Source organism: Anabrus simplex, chromosome 11 (assembly GCF_040414725.1).
Source record: "Anabrus simplex isolate iqAnaSimp1 chromosome 11, ASM4041472v1, whole genome shotgun sequence".
NCBI classification, from domain to species: Eukaryota; Metazoa; Arthropoda; class Insecta; order Orthoptera; family Tettigoniidae; genus Anabrus; species Anabrus simplex.
Window position 1 is genome coordinate 73,621,920 of NC_090275.1, and position 18,597 is coordinate 73,640,516.

The following is an 18,597-nucleotide window of genomic DNA, read 5'->3' on the forward strand; positions in this document are numbered from 1 at the left end:
CGGTGCGACTTACAGCAAATAGCAAAAAAAAAAAAGGATAATGCTCTTGATAAATTGATGAAATCAGGTCGAAACAAAGGAAACCGTTTTGAATTATCCATGAATGCGTGAATATACATTGGAACAGGTATTCACATGCTAATGTGTTCTTGAGAGTCCACCACCACTGGAAGTTGCAAACCTTGTGAAGGTATTTTATAGATTTTAGTTTTTGTTGGGACAGGGAGGTTAGAGGTGTGGCTTGCTCTTCTACTGACAAGGAGTTTTTCATACTCCCTGATATGGAGTACCAACATACTTGCAAAAAAAATTAAAAGGAACATGAAACCGTCTGTTTCGACTAGGCTTTTGTTTGAAATGATGAAAATATTTTGTTTATTCAGCTGTGCACTGAACTGTTGCATACTTCGCATAAAAACAACATGCAAACACAGCACAGTTAAGATAATTTTGTCTTAAGCATTAAAATACTAAACGGTTATTGTTCTGAAACTCTTCATTTGCATATACTGTGTGGAGATAGCAGCACTTGTCATACTAAGTCCTTTGCTACAGACTTCTTAAGAATGTCCCCATTTCAAGTAGAACTGTTGAATGAAAAAGATCCCTCATATTGTGCTCTGAATGTGAATCATATTTCCTTATTTGAATTTTCAATTTTTCGATTTTAGAATATATTCAAATCTCCTTTTATATCCCTGTGCGCCACCACATTTTCAAAACACCAGCAGTTTTATGTTACCATTGAAACTGTTAATATTTTCATATATTAGAAAACACGAGACCTTAGAATCTTAAATAACCAGATCAAACTAAAATTCAGTAATATATTCCAAAAACAAGTTTCCTCTTCTTATTACTATTATTGTTAATCAGTCATATTACTCATTACTGAGTGTCATGACCTCATTGTCTTGTCCCTAAAGAATTACATGCTTCACATAGTGTTGCCATCCAACTCAATCTTCAGCTTTTCTTAGGACGTTCTGAAGAGGAAGGCCGGTTATCTTCCTTGCCTGATCTAGCCACCTGCTTGCTGTCCTTCCACATGGGTCTTCTGCCTTGTGTTTTGCCTTCTAAGATAGACTTCTCCAGATTGTCTCCACCCCTCCTAAGATGTGTCCAAGGAACTGAAGTATTCTTTCACTGAAGTGTAAGACGTTTCACTATCTTCAGCTCTTTAATGATGAGTTCATTTGTTCTCCTTTCGGTCCAAGCTACACATAGCATTCTACGTCAACACCACATCTCAAGGGCATCGATATGGTCTTTGTCCTTAGATTTGATGGTCATTGTCTCATAGCCGTAAAAGAACACTGAAGATACTGGTGCTTCAACCAATCGAATCTTCATGATTTTGGATATTGCCCTGTTCTGCCAGATCTTAGTTTACTCACTGCTGCACGTCCCAGGACAATATGCCTCTCTATCCGTTTATTGCAATTTCGTGGGTCGCTTATACTTCACCCAAGGTATGAAAGGTCATTAACCAACTCCAGTCCCTTTAATCGACCTGTGAGGCGCACTTGATTTCCACGATCAATGATCATGAATTTGGTCTTCTTCAAATTGATTTCTAATCCGAAATGAGACTTGCGTCCTTTACTCTTGCAAGTAAATCTGCAAACTCATCTTCACTACTGGTAGTGAGTGTGGCGTCGTCAGCAAAACTCAAGTTGTTCATTTTTCGTCCAGCAGTTGAGATACTACCAGACCAAACATCAAGTGCTCTCCTCATGATGTGCTTGGCATAAATATTATATAGCTGGTGAGACAATACACAGTTTTGTTTTACGCCTTTGGATACACTGCAAAATTCTGAGGTATCACCATCCACCCTTACGGTCACCAAGTTGCTTACAAGTTGCTTATCCTTGATATCTATGCCTAACACCAAGTTGCTATCATAAAGATCTTTCAGCAGTGATATGAGATGAGCTAGAACACCGAATTCATCTAATACTTTCCATAGTTTGTCCCACTCAACACAGGCAAAAGCCTTTTTGTAATCTACAAAGCAGATAAAAACAGGAACACAAAACTCACGACATTTTTCATGTTCAGAATTTTGCTCTCGTGTACGTTTACCTTCCACAAAACCTGCTAGTTCCAGGGATATCTGAGGTTGTAAGAAGGGCTTCACCCCGGGTGGGGGACGCAGACAAAGAATTCACCCACGGTATCCCCTGCCTGTTGTAAAAGGTGACTAAAAGAGACAACCAAGGGATGTTCAAATTAGAACCATGAAACTACTTGTGATTAGTACCACCACATGGGGAACATCATGGGTCACTTTTACTTGCGCATGGTACCACTATGTTGGGTACCAAATAGGTTTGTGATTAGTTGCAACCAAGAGCGCGACGGCTTTTATAGTACCTGTGAGTAGTAGCACTATATGAGCGACACCATGGGATGAGGGAACCCGTGTTTCTGGCTTTGCCTATGATTAGTACCCACTATAGGAGGTACACCACGGGATAGTACGAGTCCCTGTGGTTAGTACCCTTATGTGATGAACACCATAGGTTTGCGTTGCCTGTGAATGGCGCTGCAATGTGCGAAACAGCGTAGGTCTGTAATACATGTGCTTTCATTAGCTGTGAGTAGTACCATAATGTGTGGAATACCGCAAGTCTATGCTACTCTTGATTAGTACCGCAACATGACAAATACCATGGTTCTACTTTCCTAGCGTTAAGTACCATTGTGAGGGGCTGCTGACTTGGACTTTGTACCCCTTTTGACTACAAGTATCATCAATTCAGTATTGTGCTATAGAAGCAGTCTCCTTGGTCAGTAATACTATTGTTCTACGCCCGCTTCTGTGCATGTGAGTCACTGTGGGTCGGTTCCACTGATCATTTTAAATTCGTATCCATCCATTCATTCTTCGTCCTCACGTTTTTGAGTTGTGGTCAGTGAATGCTTTTGGGCTTTTAATTTTTCATTTCATTTCGTCTCATTTCATACCATTAGGGGTTGATGACCTAGATGTTAGGCCCCTTTAAACAACAAGCATCATCATCAAGAAGGGCTTCAAGCGTTGATTCAGTATGTGTAGTAGGACTTTGCTTGCATGGGATACAAGTACTATGGTTCGGTAATTAGAGCAATCCGTAACAGACCGTTTCTTGTGCAGGGGAATTAAGATAGAACTTGTCCAGTCTTTTTTTTTTTTTTTTTTTTTTTGCTAGGGGCTTTTACGTCGCACCGACACAGATAGGTCTTATGGCGACGATGGTATAGGAAAGGCCTGGGAGTTGGAAGGAAGCGGCCGTGGCCTTAATTAAGGTACAGCCCCAGCATTTGCCTGGTGTGACAATGGGAAACCACGGAAAACCATCTTCAGGGCTGCCGATAGTGGGATTCGAACCTACTATCTCCCGGATGCAAGCTCACAGCCGCGCGCCTCTACGCGCACGGCCAACTTGCCCGGTATGTCCAGTCTTTTGGCCACTCCCTAGTTCTTCAAACGTTGTTGCATAATGAGTGCAATACGTTGATGCGTTTCTCTCCTATCTCTAAGCATTTCTCCTGAAACACCATAGACTGTTATTATTACTGTATTATGTAACCTCTTGTTTAATATTAATTTATTCTACTTTCTTTCGAAACAGCATTTCATCATGCTGGGGAATAACCAGGTTCCTTAGTCAGTTAAAGCAGTTTCTTAATCCCAGCACTGGGTGTTACTGTCACTGGCTTCTCACTAAGGTGGCCAATGCATGTGGGATATTTGAAATGAAGTGTCACTTCCCAGTGGTTTGAATTCTATGTAAAACTGGAGGTCCAATGGGGATATGATCACAATATCATAATAGTCGATACACTAATGTATCTTAAAAAAATCATAGCAGGTACAAAAGTTCATTTTAAGACACATTTGTGTATTGACCAAGGTGGAATAATTATATAATTTCCTTCTACTGTACAGTCAGTACGGAACAACCCAAATATCAGATTCTTATATTGCAACGATATCATCTTGAATTTCGTAGGAGATTGCTTATTGATTCCACTTGCAAACAGCCTAATTTTTTCTTTCAGGAAAATCAAAGAAGAAAGGAGGAGGCGGTGGTAATGCTTTGGTAAATGGGGAAGGCATTAATAACAGTGAGTAACCAGGCTTTAACCAAGTAGAGCTTCAGTAGTAGTAGTTCGGTGTTGGTATCTAACCTGACAGGCATACTGTGGAGGAAGTGATCATACGTAGCACCTGTTGATTTCAGTGAAAGCCGAGCCTATGAAGATTGAGATACCCAAGCTGCTGGCTCCAGCAAATGGGGAGTTGGATGAAGAAACTTTGCAACAGAACAGGCTTAGACTTGCCCAGAGGATGGCAAAGTCTCCAAAAGCCAAGGCTGAGAAACAGTGAGTTGTCATAAGTATTGATAAGTGTAATACAAATGCCTGAAAAGTAAGATGTGTATAAATATCTAGTGGACAAAATATTGGATCACTAGCAGTATCTGTGGCTCTGTTATGATGCTGCAATTAGAAGTTAGAATTATAAATCAGATTTTAATACTGTTGGTAACAGTTAAGTATAACTTACATCTGATCAACTTCTCTGTTATGTTGCATCTCTCTTCTCAGGCTCTACATCAAACTTTCTTTCACAGAGTGAAAAATTATAACTATTGCTGGACTTGCACCACCAATAAATAACAACTTTTTTCCACCCAGCTGTAGATGAGAGCACCCTGGGGCACATCATCAAAATTAACTTTTAATATGGTAAAAGTATAATTTTCTGGCAAACTATTAATTATAAAGAAAGCACCAAAGCACAAAAGAAGCTGTTCTTCTTAGAAATTTCCTAGAAGTAGGAAGAAATTGCAATTTGCATACGCTTTTTTTTCTCTCTCTCTCGCTCTCGCCAGCACTGTGTTTACTTTGAAGAGCCCCAGACACACATTTTTTGACTTGCTCTTTACTTTTTTTTAAACTGCCTGCTCTCCAGATAAGCTAGCATAATTATGTATAGCCTATTCTAATCTGACAGAAATAAACTTTCGAATGGTGAAAGTATTTCTGAAATTGGTTGAGTGGTTTCCAAGATTGGCTTCCATATACAAACTCTTAAAGTTATTTTCTTTATAATATTAGCATGCATTGATTCCTCCATTGGTTAAGTGTGTTCTTCATTCATTTTTGAAGAAATATGCACTTGGCTTCTTCATCTTCTGTCACTGTGGTCCAAGGAGTTCCTGGATCAGGCAGCGAGTCACTCACCTCAATCTTACCCTCTGTCCTGGTCCATTTTGATGCATCATATAGGCTATTATTATTGTGGGCTCACCGCACCCAAAGACATTTGATATAACTGCCAAATGAGGTCACCCCTAACCTGGAGAACAGACACTGCACATGGATTACAGTGACATTTCCTCCACTGGGAGAACACCACCCACCTAAAGGAGCTCTTCTGCCCTGTAGATTCAGGTTATTTAAATCTGCTCACAGTTTGGATCGCTGGCTGTACAGTCTACTCCATCCCATTGTAGGGTTATCTTGACTAGACATAAAGCTAATTAGATAATTTTACATAACAGCTCAGTGATTGTTGACCTAGCTAAGAAAAGGTATTCCATCCATAGTTTCAGTCGTATGGCTGATTTGCTCTTCTGATGATAATACTCTTCTTTGGTTGTCTAGAATTGTGAACTCACTCCTTATTCTAGCTGGTCTATTAAAATATGATGTGGTCTTCCTCATTGTTTATTTTCTCGCCAGTCTGCCTTCCATTCTGTCTGGTAGCATACCTCCACATAGTTGTATGTCCAATCCAGGCGAGTCTTTCGCACATTGTGTAACAATAGAACTGTCGCATCTGAATCATAGCTATTGCAAAAAAACAGAATTATATAAGCTAATTTTTTTAGGGTACACAAATGGTAATGGTTATTTTTGGCACTTATAGGATACCATAAAGTCTAAAACCAGCGTGAAATTACAAAGTTTGTTATTATTGACTTCACTGAAACATCTTTAATACATTAATTTAAATTTTGTGTTGTTTTGTCTTGTATTAAGTTTTTAACCAATAAATATCAGAGGTTCTGTAGAGCTCTCTTACAAGCCCAACAATTCTTGCCCCACCGAGCGAGTTCGCCCTGCGAACTGTGAGCTTGCATTTGCGAGATAGTGGAATCGAACCCCACTGTCGGCAGCCCTGAAGATGGTTTTCCATGGTTTCCCATTTTCACACCAGGAAAATGCTGCATCTGTACCTTAAGGCCACGGCCATTTCCTTCCCACTCCTGCTCCTTTGTTATCGCTCCCATCATCACCATAAGTCGCCATGTGTTGTGTTACATAAAATCAGCTTCATGGTCCGTATCGCACTTTAATCTTGTCAATCTTATGTTAATTTTAAGGACACTTCCTCTAAAGCATTACTTTGTCAATTTTATATATTTTTCATCTAAACAGTGTTATGTGGCTGTTGATAATATACGAAACATGTACCACTTTTGACCATTAACAATTGCCTTAAGCAATATCGACTAGGTGGAAAATAAATAAATACTTAATTGTGAATGTGTTGTGTGACGTGAGGCAACTTGTAAAAAAAAAATCCTTGCCTCATTAATTGCCACCCACTTTGAGGTTTGGCATCAATATTTAGGATCTTATTGGAACCAATAATCCAATTTGAAAACGGCCAAGTCAGGCATCTGAAATGAATTTTGGGAAATAATTCATTTACGAACATTTGCCGTACCTCTTAGACTATTACTACATACACTTTCGTAACTGGTCTGTGAAAGAACTACTATTTGGAAGTAGGGGAGTTGTCCTTAAGAAGATCACCTGGGAATATTTTAAAGTCCTTGGAATGTCTGTCAGTTGTTCATATTACATTGTATAAATAAGAATTCCCTATGAATTTAACCATCATTCATATTGAACAGTTGGAGTCGCTTAAATGCGGCCAGTATCCAGTATTCGGGAAATAGTGGGTTTAAACCCCACTGTCAGAAGCCCTCAAGATGGGTTTCCGTGGTTTCGCATTTTCATACCAGGCAAAAGCTGGGGCTGTACCTTAATTAAGGCCACAGCTGCTTCCTTCCCACTTCTAGCCCTTTCCTGTCCCATTGTCGCCATAAGACCTATCCCTGTCGGTGCGACGTAAAGCAGCTTGAAAAAATATAAATTGTAAATTGTACCATTGGACTTTTATCTGTCACGTATAAGATTTTTTCTAAACTCCTATTGAACAGACTGACACCACAAATTGAACACAAATTGGGAGAGTATCAGTGTGGCTTCAGGAGAGGGTGGTCTTGCCAGGATCAAATCTTGAGTCTAAAAAAGATAATCATATATTATAATGCACGACCAAAGAACATCTTCATATCTTTCGTTGACTTTCAAAAAGCATAAATAGACACACATTGATGTACATTTTGCAACAATATGGCATCAATCAAAAAACACTCAACTTAAAAATCAAAATCTCTTTATTTGCAAATGAGGTATCTACCTCGGTGGCAAATGGTACTCTAAAATACATTATTGTCAAACACTAAATTTTAAATTAACAAGAGAAGAAGAAAATGTTTCTAGAATACAATATTATACAATTTACGCTAACACAGCTCATCCTTAATAAATTTATATGGTTTACAAAATTCTATTTATAATATCTCCTGTACTTACAAACATAGTAAACTCATATACAGTATGTGGAATTACTTCAAATAATACTATACAACTGGTATAAGATGAAAATTTACATTGCATTTATTTACTTCTTTATTTTTACCCATTTTGGAACCTAAGTAGCATAACGACCTGCTGCGTCTTAACCAGAGCCCCTTTTGCCACCACTTTTCAGAGTTCCTGAAGGGCCTTCACAGCTACCGTAGCGGTCCCAGGGCCCTCGAAGTCCCCACTGTACTTCACCCCTACAGGCAGTCCCCTACTTCGGCTGTCCAAACTCCATAGACCAGGGGATGGAATTTATTTATTCACACACATTTTTTATTTACAATAACCTGCACTGGTCGAATGCCCTCTAACATTTCATTTATTTTCTCTGTTGCTGTTTATTCTCTTCTTAAACATCTGTACAGATTTTGGAAAAGGATCAAACACTACCCCTGGTAAACTGTTCCACTACTTCACACCCTTCCCAATGAATGAAAATTTACCCCAATCGCTTCTGCTAAAATTCCTTCTAATTTTATACAGTACTTATGGTCAGTTCTGCCGATATAATTGTTTTCCAACTGAGGCCCCTCACGAATTTCTCCCCATGCTTCTTCTCCTGTATAGGCTCTATATAATCCTAAAAGTCTAGTTTTCTTCCTTCTCTTACTTAAAGTTTCCCACCCATGTTCCTCTAACATTTCTGATACACTATGGCCCGGTTTCTTCAACTGTATGTTAAATTTTACTTAACTAACAATTGTTATTAATTTAACAGTTTGTTTAAAAGTGCCCTGTTTCACGAACACATTTCCAACATTTGTTACGAAACAACTGTTAAAGACAAATTAACACATTTCAATGAGATTTCTGAACGCGTTTGACAGTGAGCATCTTTTGTTTCTTTACATAAAGCGCTCCTAGTGGTGTGTTGAAATAATATTTTGTCGCACAGACACGTGGTTGACATTATTATAGGTTATGGTTAGCGGAGACCGATAAGACGTAAACGTTAAGTAAGAGGAACAAAAGCGTTATGATGAATGCGACATTTTATTTCATTTAATTTTAATTTAAAATTATGTGAATGTGCTTAAGAAATGAAAGTACGGACTGTTATATCACAACATTTGATATAGCCTATTCTTATATTCTTATCACCGGGAAAATGTGGTAATTGATGTGTTTTGAATGGTTTTCGGGCATTATTTTATAGCGGGGAAAATAATGTAATGCCTTGTTAATGCTGCAGTGGCAGCAGGAATTCTTTGTAGGATTCTACACACTTTTTCTTGCACTCGTGAACATAGTCGCCTACAATTACATGAAAAGTGTCTCAAGCATAATATCTAACAACTAGAGGCCAGACCCTGCGGTAAACCGATTTCACCAAGCTTCAAGGTACCTGTGGGGAGACACTCAACGGTAACTCGTGTATAAGGGTTAAAGTCAACACGCTTTCGTTTTCGAAAAGATGAGGTCAGATGTCATTACACAGAATCCACTTTGGACAAAGTGGTGGTGGTAGAACACTAAAAGGCGAACAAATTTTACTTAAACATGTCAGGTCCGCAACCTAATAACTTCTGAAAAATTGATGAATCCCTGATTCTAAAGCAAGGCATATATACAGTGGAACCTTGGATTACGAGCATAGTTCGTTCCGGCAACATGCTTGTAATCCAAAGCGCTCGTATATCGAAGCAAGTTTTCCCATAAGAAACAATTGAAACGCGGATGATTCGTCCACAACGCAAAAATATTCGCATACCATTTCCAAATTTAAAGATAAAAATTTCATTGTTCCATATTGAAAAGTATCACAGTTAAAATTGAAATAATAAAGAGGTTCAACCTATTCAGTACAAAAGAACATCGAGAACAAGTTAAATGTTCATAACATAGGCAATTATCAACTGTAGAAAATTGTTAATACAGTTAACGCAGTTTCAGCGACAATCATACAAGTCAAGCAACATTGAATCAATACAGTTAGCCAGATCTCAAAAGGTTTTTTAAAGTAATTTTAAAGGATGTTCACCAGATGAGTTTCGTCAATAAAATTTTAAACTTAGATAGATTTTAGACAAATATGTTTTAACTTAAATTTATTGATATATGACATGTAAAATATTATACGATTTGTCAATCAGGTTTACAAGCATAATTTAATCCAATAGATTAGATTCACGATCTTATATAACCTTAAGTAAATGATAATTGGCTGATGATGCTCATGAAAAAGGAGCGAAACATGTACCATATTAACAACTTAATAAATATGTAGGTTTTTATTATGTTATTATTGTATTGAATAGGTGGTATTTAACAAAATTATAAGAATTTGTATCATGAGTGGTATGTTCCGAGCTGTCAGCGGAGAAATGGCGTGGAATAACATTAGTAGACAAATAAGTTTGAGTGGCGTCTTTAAAAGTTGGAAAGATTACAATATGAAGATAAAGTTGGAATTCAAGAGGACAAATTGGGGCAAATATTCATTTATAGGAAGGGGAGTTATGGATTGGAATAACTTACCAAGAGAGATGTTCAATCAATTTCAAATGTCATTGAAATCATTTAAGAAAAGGCTAGGAAAACAACATATAGGGTATCTGCCACCTTGGCAACTGCCCTAAATGCAGATCAGTATTGATTGATTGATTGATTGATTGATTGATTGATTGATTGATTGATATAAACAATTATGTCGTCTTCATACAATCTTATTTTTGATGTTATATTGTCCCCTAAATCATTTGTGTATATTAAGAAAAGTAATGGACCGATTATACTATCCTGTGCAATTCCCTTCCAAACTTTCTCTTCCTGTGACATATTATCTCCTACTTTGACTTTCTGAACCCTTGAATTTAGAAATGTTCTTATCCAACGTATAACCCTTACGTCCAATCCTATTCCTTCCAATTTCTTTAATAATATTCCATGTTCCGCTTTATCAAAGGCTTTGGATAGATCTATGGCTATGCAATCTAACTGGCCTCCTGAATCCAACTGATCTGATGTGTCCTGCTGAAATCCCACCAGTTGTGCCTCACAAGAAAATTCTTCTAAATCCATACTGGCCCCTCATGAACCAATTTTTATCATCACATATCCCTCTGATGTACTTTGATATTAAACTCTCCGGTATTTTACAAACTATACTGGTCAGTCTGATTGGTCTGTAGTTCTCTGGTTTCTTTTTATCACCCTTTCCTTTATAAATTGGTATTATTATAGATTCCTTCCATTCCTTTGGTATTACACTATTATTTATGACATAGTCAAAGAGAAATTTCAAATAAGTCACTATGTACCACCCCATTGTCTTTAATACCTCCCCAGTAATTTGATCACTTCCTGCTGCTTTTCCTTGCTGAAGCAGTTGGATTTCTCTGAAAATATCTTCATTTGTGAATGAGAAGCTTCTTGTTTCCCTATGTGTCTCTCCCTCTCTATCTTCTGTTACGGTTTCCAACTCCTGACAATCTTCTACTGAATCTCTGAATTCCCTACTAAATAGATTTGCTTTCTCAGTATCCGTTAAATAGTGTTCACCCCCTCCTCGCACCATTGTCAGAATTTGGATTCCTTTTCCTTTTTGATTCCTAATATATGAATACAGCTTTTTCCATTTCCCTCTTGAAGTATGCCGTTCATATAATTCTCTTTTGCGTCCTTTTTCACTCTATTCAGTTCCCTCATTAGCTGTTTTCTAGTTTCTCTACTCTCCCTACCCTCTTTGATTTTCCTGTTTACTATTCTACATTTTCTTTTTAATTTTCTTATTTCCCTTGTATAATAAACAGGGTCTGAGGTCATTTTACCCTTCTTAACAGGTACAAATCTCTTCTCTCCTTCCCCAATGATTTCTTTAAATTTAGCCCAAAGTGTATCCACGTTACTCCCTTCACTTATCCAACAACTGAATTGTGATTTAAGGTAAGTCCCAAATTCATCAACTTAAGTTTTTCTGTATAATTTCTTGTCTTCTGTGACCCTCGTATTAAGCATTTTTGGTACGAGTCCTACATCCATTATTACAGCCTTATGGTCACCTATTCTTTCAATTACCTCAGTTTTATCAACAATTACCCATTGTTTAACCAAGAATACATCTAGCAAGTTATTGAGAAGAGTCGGTTCTTGTACTACTTGTGTAAATCCTCCCTTCGAAATTAACTTATTTGCCAGTTTTTGTTCATGGGCTTCACTTGCAGCTCCATTCCATTCAACTTCAGGCAAGTTTAGATCTCCCCCAATTATTACTATATCATTATTATTGTTTTTATGAGTATAATCGATTATTTTCTCATGTCTCTTTCCTCTCTTCCCGGCCTATATGTTCCTATAATTCCCACCTCCTTCATATTATCACAAACTAATTTTATCCCTAATATTTCATCCCTTTCATCGGTAAACCATTCCTGTGAACAATAAGTTTCCTTCACTAGAATAAACACCCCCCCCCCCTCCCATTTTATCTCCTCGGTCTCTAGGATAGACTGTATACCCTTCTGGAAATACTTCTCTATTGCCCACCCCTTCTCTCAACCACGATTCCACTCCTATCACCACATCAGTCTCATAAGATTCGATCAATGTACCGAATTTTAATTGTTTATTTACCACTCTGATTTTAGTGGTATGGATTTTTTTTTTTTTTTTTTTTTTTTTTGCTAGGGGCTTTACGTCGCGCCGACACAGATAGGTCTTATGGCGACGATGGGATAGGAAAGGCCTAGGAGTTGGAAGGAAGCGGCCTTGGCCTTAATTAAGGTACAGCCCTAGCATTTGCCTGGTGTGAAAATGGGAAACCACGGAAAACCATTTTCAGGGCTGCTGATAGTGGGATTCGAACCTACTATTTCCCGGATGCAAGCTCACAGCCGCGCGCCTCTACGCGCACGGCCAACTCTCCCGGTATGGATTTTCTTAAGTGCAGATTAGTTTGCAGATCTCTGTTGATAATTGTAGCAATTTGTCTACAGAGAGTTTCTTTTCCATTACCATTCAGATGGAACCCATGCCTAGCGAACATTTGCCTGCCATGACCTAAAGTATCTACTACATAGACATTTCTAAAACTCTTACATAATCTCTTGATTTTTATATTTACATAATGTATAGCTTTGTTCACACACGAGTCCTCTAAAAGGCCATACCTGGGTGGCACATTAACTACAATTACTTTTGAGTCGGGTAGTTTGGAATTAGTTGTAATTAGTTCCTCACCTTTATTTGCAGTGATATCATTTGTACCACTCGCAATCACCACATAATTGTCCTTGTCTAACACAGGATCACAACTTGAAAGGACGTCTTCAGTTTTGGCACCTGGTTTTATTAGTCCTAAAACCTCATTTTCTGGATTCTGCAGCTTATCCTTGATGCCTTCTGCCATACCCCGCCCTTGATGTCTGCGTAGAGATGAATTTTTGGCGATCTTGACATTCGGTTGGTTTTCTTCTGTACGTTACCTCCACTGGATTTAAAATTATTCAGAAAACTTTGCGTCTTCTGGAACTTGTTGCAATGACTGAAATCTATTTTGGCACTGCAAAGAGTTTTTCCCCGGTTTTAAGTTGTACGTAGTTTCTACCATATGTTTAACATTAGGCCTAAAATGGGTACGCGTCACTTCCGTCCACGGCAGTCTTTCTTCTCCAATGTCTTCTTTATCTTCCAGTTTCTTTATTCTGTCCTTTAAGCTTTCATTTTCAAGTTTTAGAGCACATAAGTCTTCTTGTAGCACTCCTAAAATCTTAAGTATAATTTTGTAAGTCTCTCTTTCTTGTTGTTCTGCCTCACTATCAGTTTGTTCACATTCGGGGCACAGCCACACACTTTCTTCAATATCAGTCCTATTTACAATATTTTCACAACGAAAATGGTAATCATCACACTTATGACACAGAATCGCATTTTTAACTTCTTTTGCTTCTTCGTTTTGCCTCATGACTGAGGCGTCGTGACTATCATAATATTCAGCCCTCTAGCCGATGAACCATATTCCGCCATTCTTCCCTACCTAAAGCTTTCAGTGTGGTTACTCTGAGAGAACACTGTAGGGGGCCGTTCACCATGTCAATCCATCGCGTTGGTACTCGTCCTCGTTGTCTGTATCCCTGGACTTTGCCCTCAACAGTCAGCTTTTGAAGACTACCATCTCGGCGCTTTATATGTCCAAAGTAGCGTACAATCCACTGAGAGACCTTACACGATAGACAAACTTTTATCTGAAGTTGGTTCAGGATTGATGTGTTTGTGCGATGAGCTGTCCAAGGAATCCTTAACATTTTCCTCCAGCACCACATTTCAAAGCTTTCTATCCGTTCACGATCACGTTTGAGGATGGTCCACGTCTCTGCGCCATACAAGAAGACTGAGAAGACTAGAGATTCAACGAGCTTCTTTTTTGTCTTAATGGTGATGTTGTTATGTTTCCAGATCTTCTGCAGACGCATCATTGCTACCTTTGCTATTTCAATTCTTCGGTTTATTTCATCTTTGGAATCACCAGAATTGGATAGTAAGGAGCCTAGGTATACATACTGATGTACAACTTCACACCCTCCAATCTGTTTGATATGTGGACTGTTGTTGTTCTTACGATCAACAGTCATGACTTTGATTTTCTGTTGATTTAGGCGTAATCCAATTTCTAGGCTTGCTTCCTCTACTCTCTTGATCAGCTCTGTCAACTCCTCTTCAGATGATGCTATCAAGGTGGTGTCATCAGCTACTTAGAGAAGGGCCTCAATAGAACACAAACACAGGAAATGGGAAGCGATGGGAATCTGGGCGAAGCCAATAGGTTAACAACCATAACAGAGGGTGGAAGGAATATGAGATAGATCAATTCACAATAATGACACACTCGGTCACACTTAAAAAGACCAAAATATAATTTGACACACTCAGTCACACTTAAAAAGACCAAAATATAATTTGATTTAAAAGAATAATAAGGGTGGGTGGTGCATTTGCCACATTTTTCACTGCATCTTACACCATTATCCACTACGGACATCACAGACTCACACACAGTAGTCGCCATCTTGAAAGAAAGATCTTACTATGGTTAACACTAACAAACACCATATCCAAAGTGAAATTTCGAGGAGAGATTGGCAAACCCTTCCAGATAAAAACAAGTCTGAGACAGGGTGACAGCTTATAACCAACACTGTTCGTGAAAACACTGTGGAAACGTGTCTCAGGTGCACTAATAGGTAGTAAAAATAAACGTCACATCCAAATATTTAGCCTTTGCTGATGATTTGGCACTCTTTGCTGAGACAGAACAGGAAGCAATAACACAGTTACATGAACTACAGGAGATAGCTGAGAAAACGGGTTTAGAAATCTCCTTCACAAAAACAGACATGAGCATGGACAGGAATTATGTGAAAAGAACAATGAAGATGAAATATGGCGAAGTGAAGGTCACAAAGCAGTTTAAATACCTGGGAGAGATTATCAGTAGCAACGGGATGGATGAAGAGGCCATGGAAAATAGGAGACTTAAGTTGGAAAGGCTAAACACTGCCACCAAAGCCATTTACAACAAAAAAGAATCTCTCCATTAATGCCAAACTAAGACATTATGATGCTGTGGTAAAACCAGTGATTCTGTATGGGGTAGAAACAGCAACACTAACAAACCTGGAAAAACTGCTAAAGATTGAAATGAGAATATTAGGGAGGATTTACGGCCCAAGGAAGGTAAGGGAAACTACAGATTACGATCAAATATGGAGATATACAAGAGAACAGAATACCTGGAAACATCAATAAGGAAAAGACGGCTGCGATTCTATGGACACATTGTCAGAATGGATTCAGCAAGGTTAAATAAAAACATTCTTAAATAAAATATACTACTTGAAGAGCCAGTGGGGATATGCCAAGCAGATGGAGGAAGAACTCAAAAGGTTAGGAATTGCAGACGAAGAATGTCGTGGTAGAGACCATTTCAGGAAAAGACTTTCCGACATACAAGTTCTTGTGGAAGAAAAGGAAGAGCACAGAGGGGGAAGATGAACTGAAGAGAGAAGAGTGCAACATTCTGAAAGAATGAAGGCACTGTGGAAAAAGAGGAAGGAAGAAGGGATAAGAAGGAAGTGAAGTGGTATTGGTGTGGTCCTAAGTTTGGCTGGTTCGCAAGAAAGAAAGAAAGAAAGAAAGAACTTTTGCAAGTAATTTCTAAATTATGAGTGTGAATATATATTGTAAATTTCATCTGTTAGATTCCAATTGCAATAAATAGAATAAAATTTTATTCTAAGGAATCCTTAGTCCTAAACATTGCATCTGGATTATTTGTAACTCTTAAAAAAAAAAAGAAAAAGAAAAGTGAGTTGACTTCTTAGGGCCTGCTGCCCTAGTTCTTCCATCCATGCTCTTCCAGGCCTTGTAGTTATTTTGACTTGAAATGCTTCCAAATTTTGTACTCTTTTCTGACATGTACTAGTTTAGAACATTTGGGCCTCTAATTAAAATCTTCAAAATTGCCCATTGGCATTGATAATTAGAATTCAGCATTGATTTTGGTGCTATGGGTGTATCATGTCACAACTAAAATATTTGATGGTGCACCTTGTGCCTGTTTAAGGGTTTCTCTACCAAGTAATTGTCTTAAATGTGTAGGTAAGAAAGCTAAAAAGATAAAAATATACAGCTTGTCTGGCTGAAAGGTATAATAACATGAAATTTAATGAAGATATTTGCTGGAAGTTTGTTTCTACAAGTATAGTAACTCCTTTTTTATGGTTGCACTTTGCATTGTCCATAATTATACTTAAATGCCTTGTTATTGAGAAGGCATCAGTAGCCATTAGAACTTCACAGAAGGTGGTGTTCCGTGTGATGAGGCACAAGTGTGCTTCAAACGGGAAGTTATCTTTCGATGTCAGGCCACTATTCTGAAGTGTGTTTGTAATGGACAACGTCACACTCCCATTCTTCTTCACAGAGCCAATCATTAATGGAAGAACTCGCATAGACATCTTGTCGTTGTACCCTGTAGCACGATCTTTCAACTAGGTGGTGTGCTTTGCCATTATGTGGAAATTGAGAGATTTCTTGGAACATGAGTTTCCGGGGCATAGGATTGAGAGAGATAGTCATATGATTGCTTGGCTCCCTAGAAGCCCAGACATTACACTGTTTGATCTCTTTTCCTGTGAGGGTTTATCAAGAATTAAAGATACCGAACACCAGTACGTGAAATACTCAACCTGTGCCATCACATTTGTGCGGCTGTAGACAGTGCTGTGCAACATGTGGGGGAAGATTTAATACAGGCTCTGTGTCTGTTGTGCCGCTAATGGTGCACTTATGGAGTGTATAGATATGTAAAAATAATTGAGTTACACTTCTTAAAGTAACAAACTTTCAGTAAATATCTTCATTGTTTTTCAAGTTATTCAATTTCCTTTTATTGTACCTTTAAGCCAGACACCTAGTATATGAATAAGAAGCAGAGCAATGACTTACCATGTAAAGTTGCATAGATCGAGTACATATGAAAGAAACACACAGGTCCAATATTTTCAGTGACAGCGTTTGTTACTGGAAGCTAGAATAAGATTGATGGTGACTATTCTTTGAAAGTAGATGCTGCTATGAGGTAAAGGGAGGGGAGAGATAAATGGGACCTGGTAAGGGGGGGGAATGGTTATTTTTTGTTAAGACTGAATGCTTCCCTGGACCTGAAAGGGCATCTGACCAGTGAAAACTATTGTTCGTCCATTTCTAGGATCGTAGTAAGTGCAAATGGTTTCTAGAGGACCCGCTGCAATCGCTGTTGACAATTAATATGCCTGATACCATCCCACCTGGACTACATTTACGAAATAAAAAAACATACGCCTCAACCCAGGATCGACCCCTCGACCTCCTGCATGCTAACCCAAAACTCTATCCACTGCACTAACTGTAGAGCACAACTATTATGTGCTGACAGAGGTAGTTACCCTACATTTGGTTACAGTGTTGTCAGATTGCCACTCTTCAAACGTCCTTTTTCTGCCGGATATACTCACAGGACGAACTTTTGTGAGAGAGAATTTTTTTATTGCTTGCATGTGAGGAGTCGCGCTGTGCGCCAGACTGCGCGAATTTTGGTTCACTTGTATATGCGCTTCAGAGTCCTGCAGCCAGGTCCACCGTGCAGCACTTCAAACACACGGGCTCCGGCTGGCCTGACTGTGCGAATTTTGGTTCACTCTGTATATGCACTTCAGAGTCCTGCAGCCAGGCCCACCGCGCCACACTTCAAACCCACGGGCTCTGGCAGCGCAGCCTGTGCACTGCCGTTCTCTTCTGACGCGGCAGCGTACTGGCCCACAGCACTTGTCTCATACAGCCTACTGCAGTCCACTGCACTTAGCGGGCTCAGTCGAATAACCTTGGGTACTTCTCCACAATAACATGTGTGCCGTGCACAATGAAATGTTCACGTCACACTCCTATTCGGACCACTCACTACGAATTCCCGTACGCGAATAACATGTTACAAAGTTTTTTTTTTTGCTATTTGCTTTACGTCGCACCGATATTACAAAGTAGGCTAATCCCGTTTTGAAATTAAACGGTAGAGATATCTCCTGCACTTTAATAATAATAATAATAATAATAATAATAATAATAATAATATTCATCTGTAATTGACATCAAGTTATCTGAAACTGAATAACACGAAGCATATTCATAGGACTTCATTCGCGTTTATCTCAAAATAAAATACAAAACAGAAATGACGTGCAATATGCTAACAACAAAAACAAACCTGAACGTAGCTTTTACTTAGTGTGCGTAGTTTATTGGTCATTGCTAATGTGGCAGAATGGAATTACTGTAAATGAAAAGAAGAGCATCAGCATTGTCTGGTTGTAGAAGAATTAAACACCATCCATAACATCGCTAAAT

At 38.6% G+C, this 18,597-nt stretch overlaps 1 protein-coding gene across 2 annotated transcripts in view; it reads left to right on the forward strand.

Annotated features, from left to right (window-relative positions):
* Positions 1–18,597, forward strand: part of SrpRalpha (signal recognition particle receptor alpha) — a 113,372-nt gene that overhangs the window by 14,651 nt on the left and 80,124 nt on the right. Inside the window, exons 4-5 of one of the 2 annotated variants that reach the window (XM_067155735.2) lie at positions 4,051–4,116; positions 4,233–4,374. In XM_067155735.2, coding sequence (XP_067011836.1) covers positions 4,051–4,116; positions 4,233–4,374 — 208 coding nt within the window. The remainder of the gene's footprint in view (positions 1–4,050; positions 4,117–4,232; positions 4,375–18,597) is intronic. The other variant, XM_067155736.2, reaches the window with a different exon arrangement.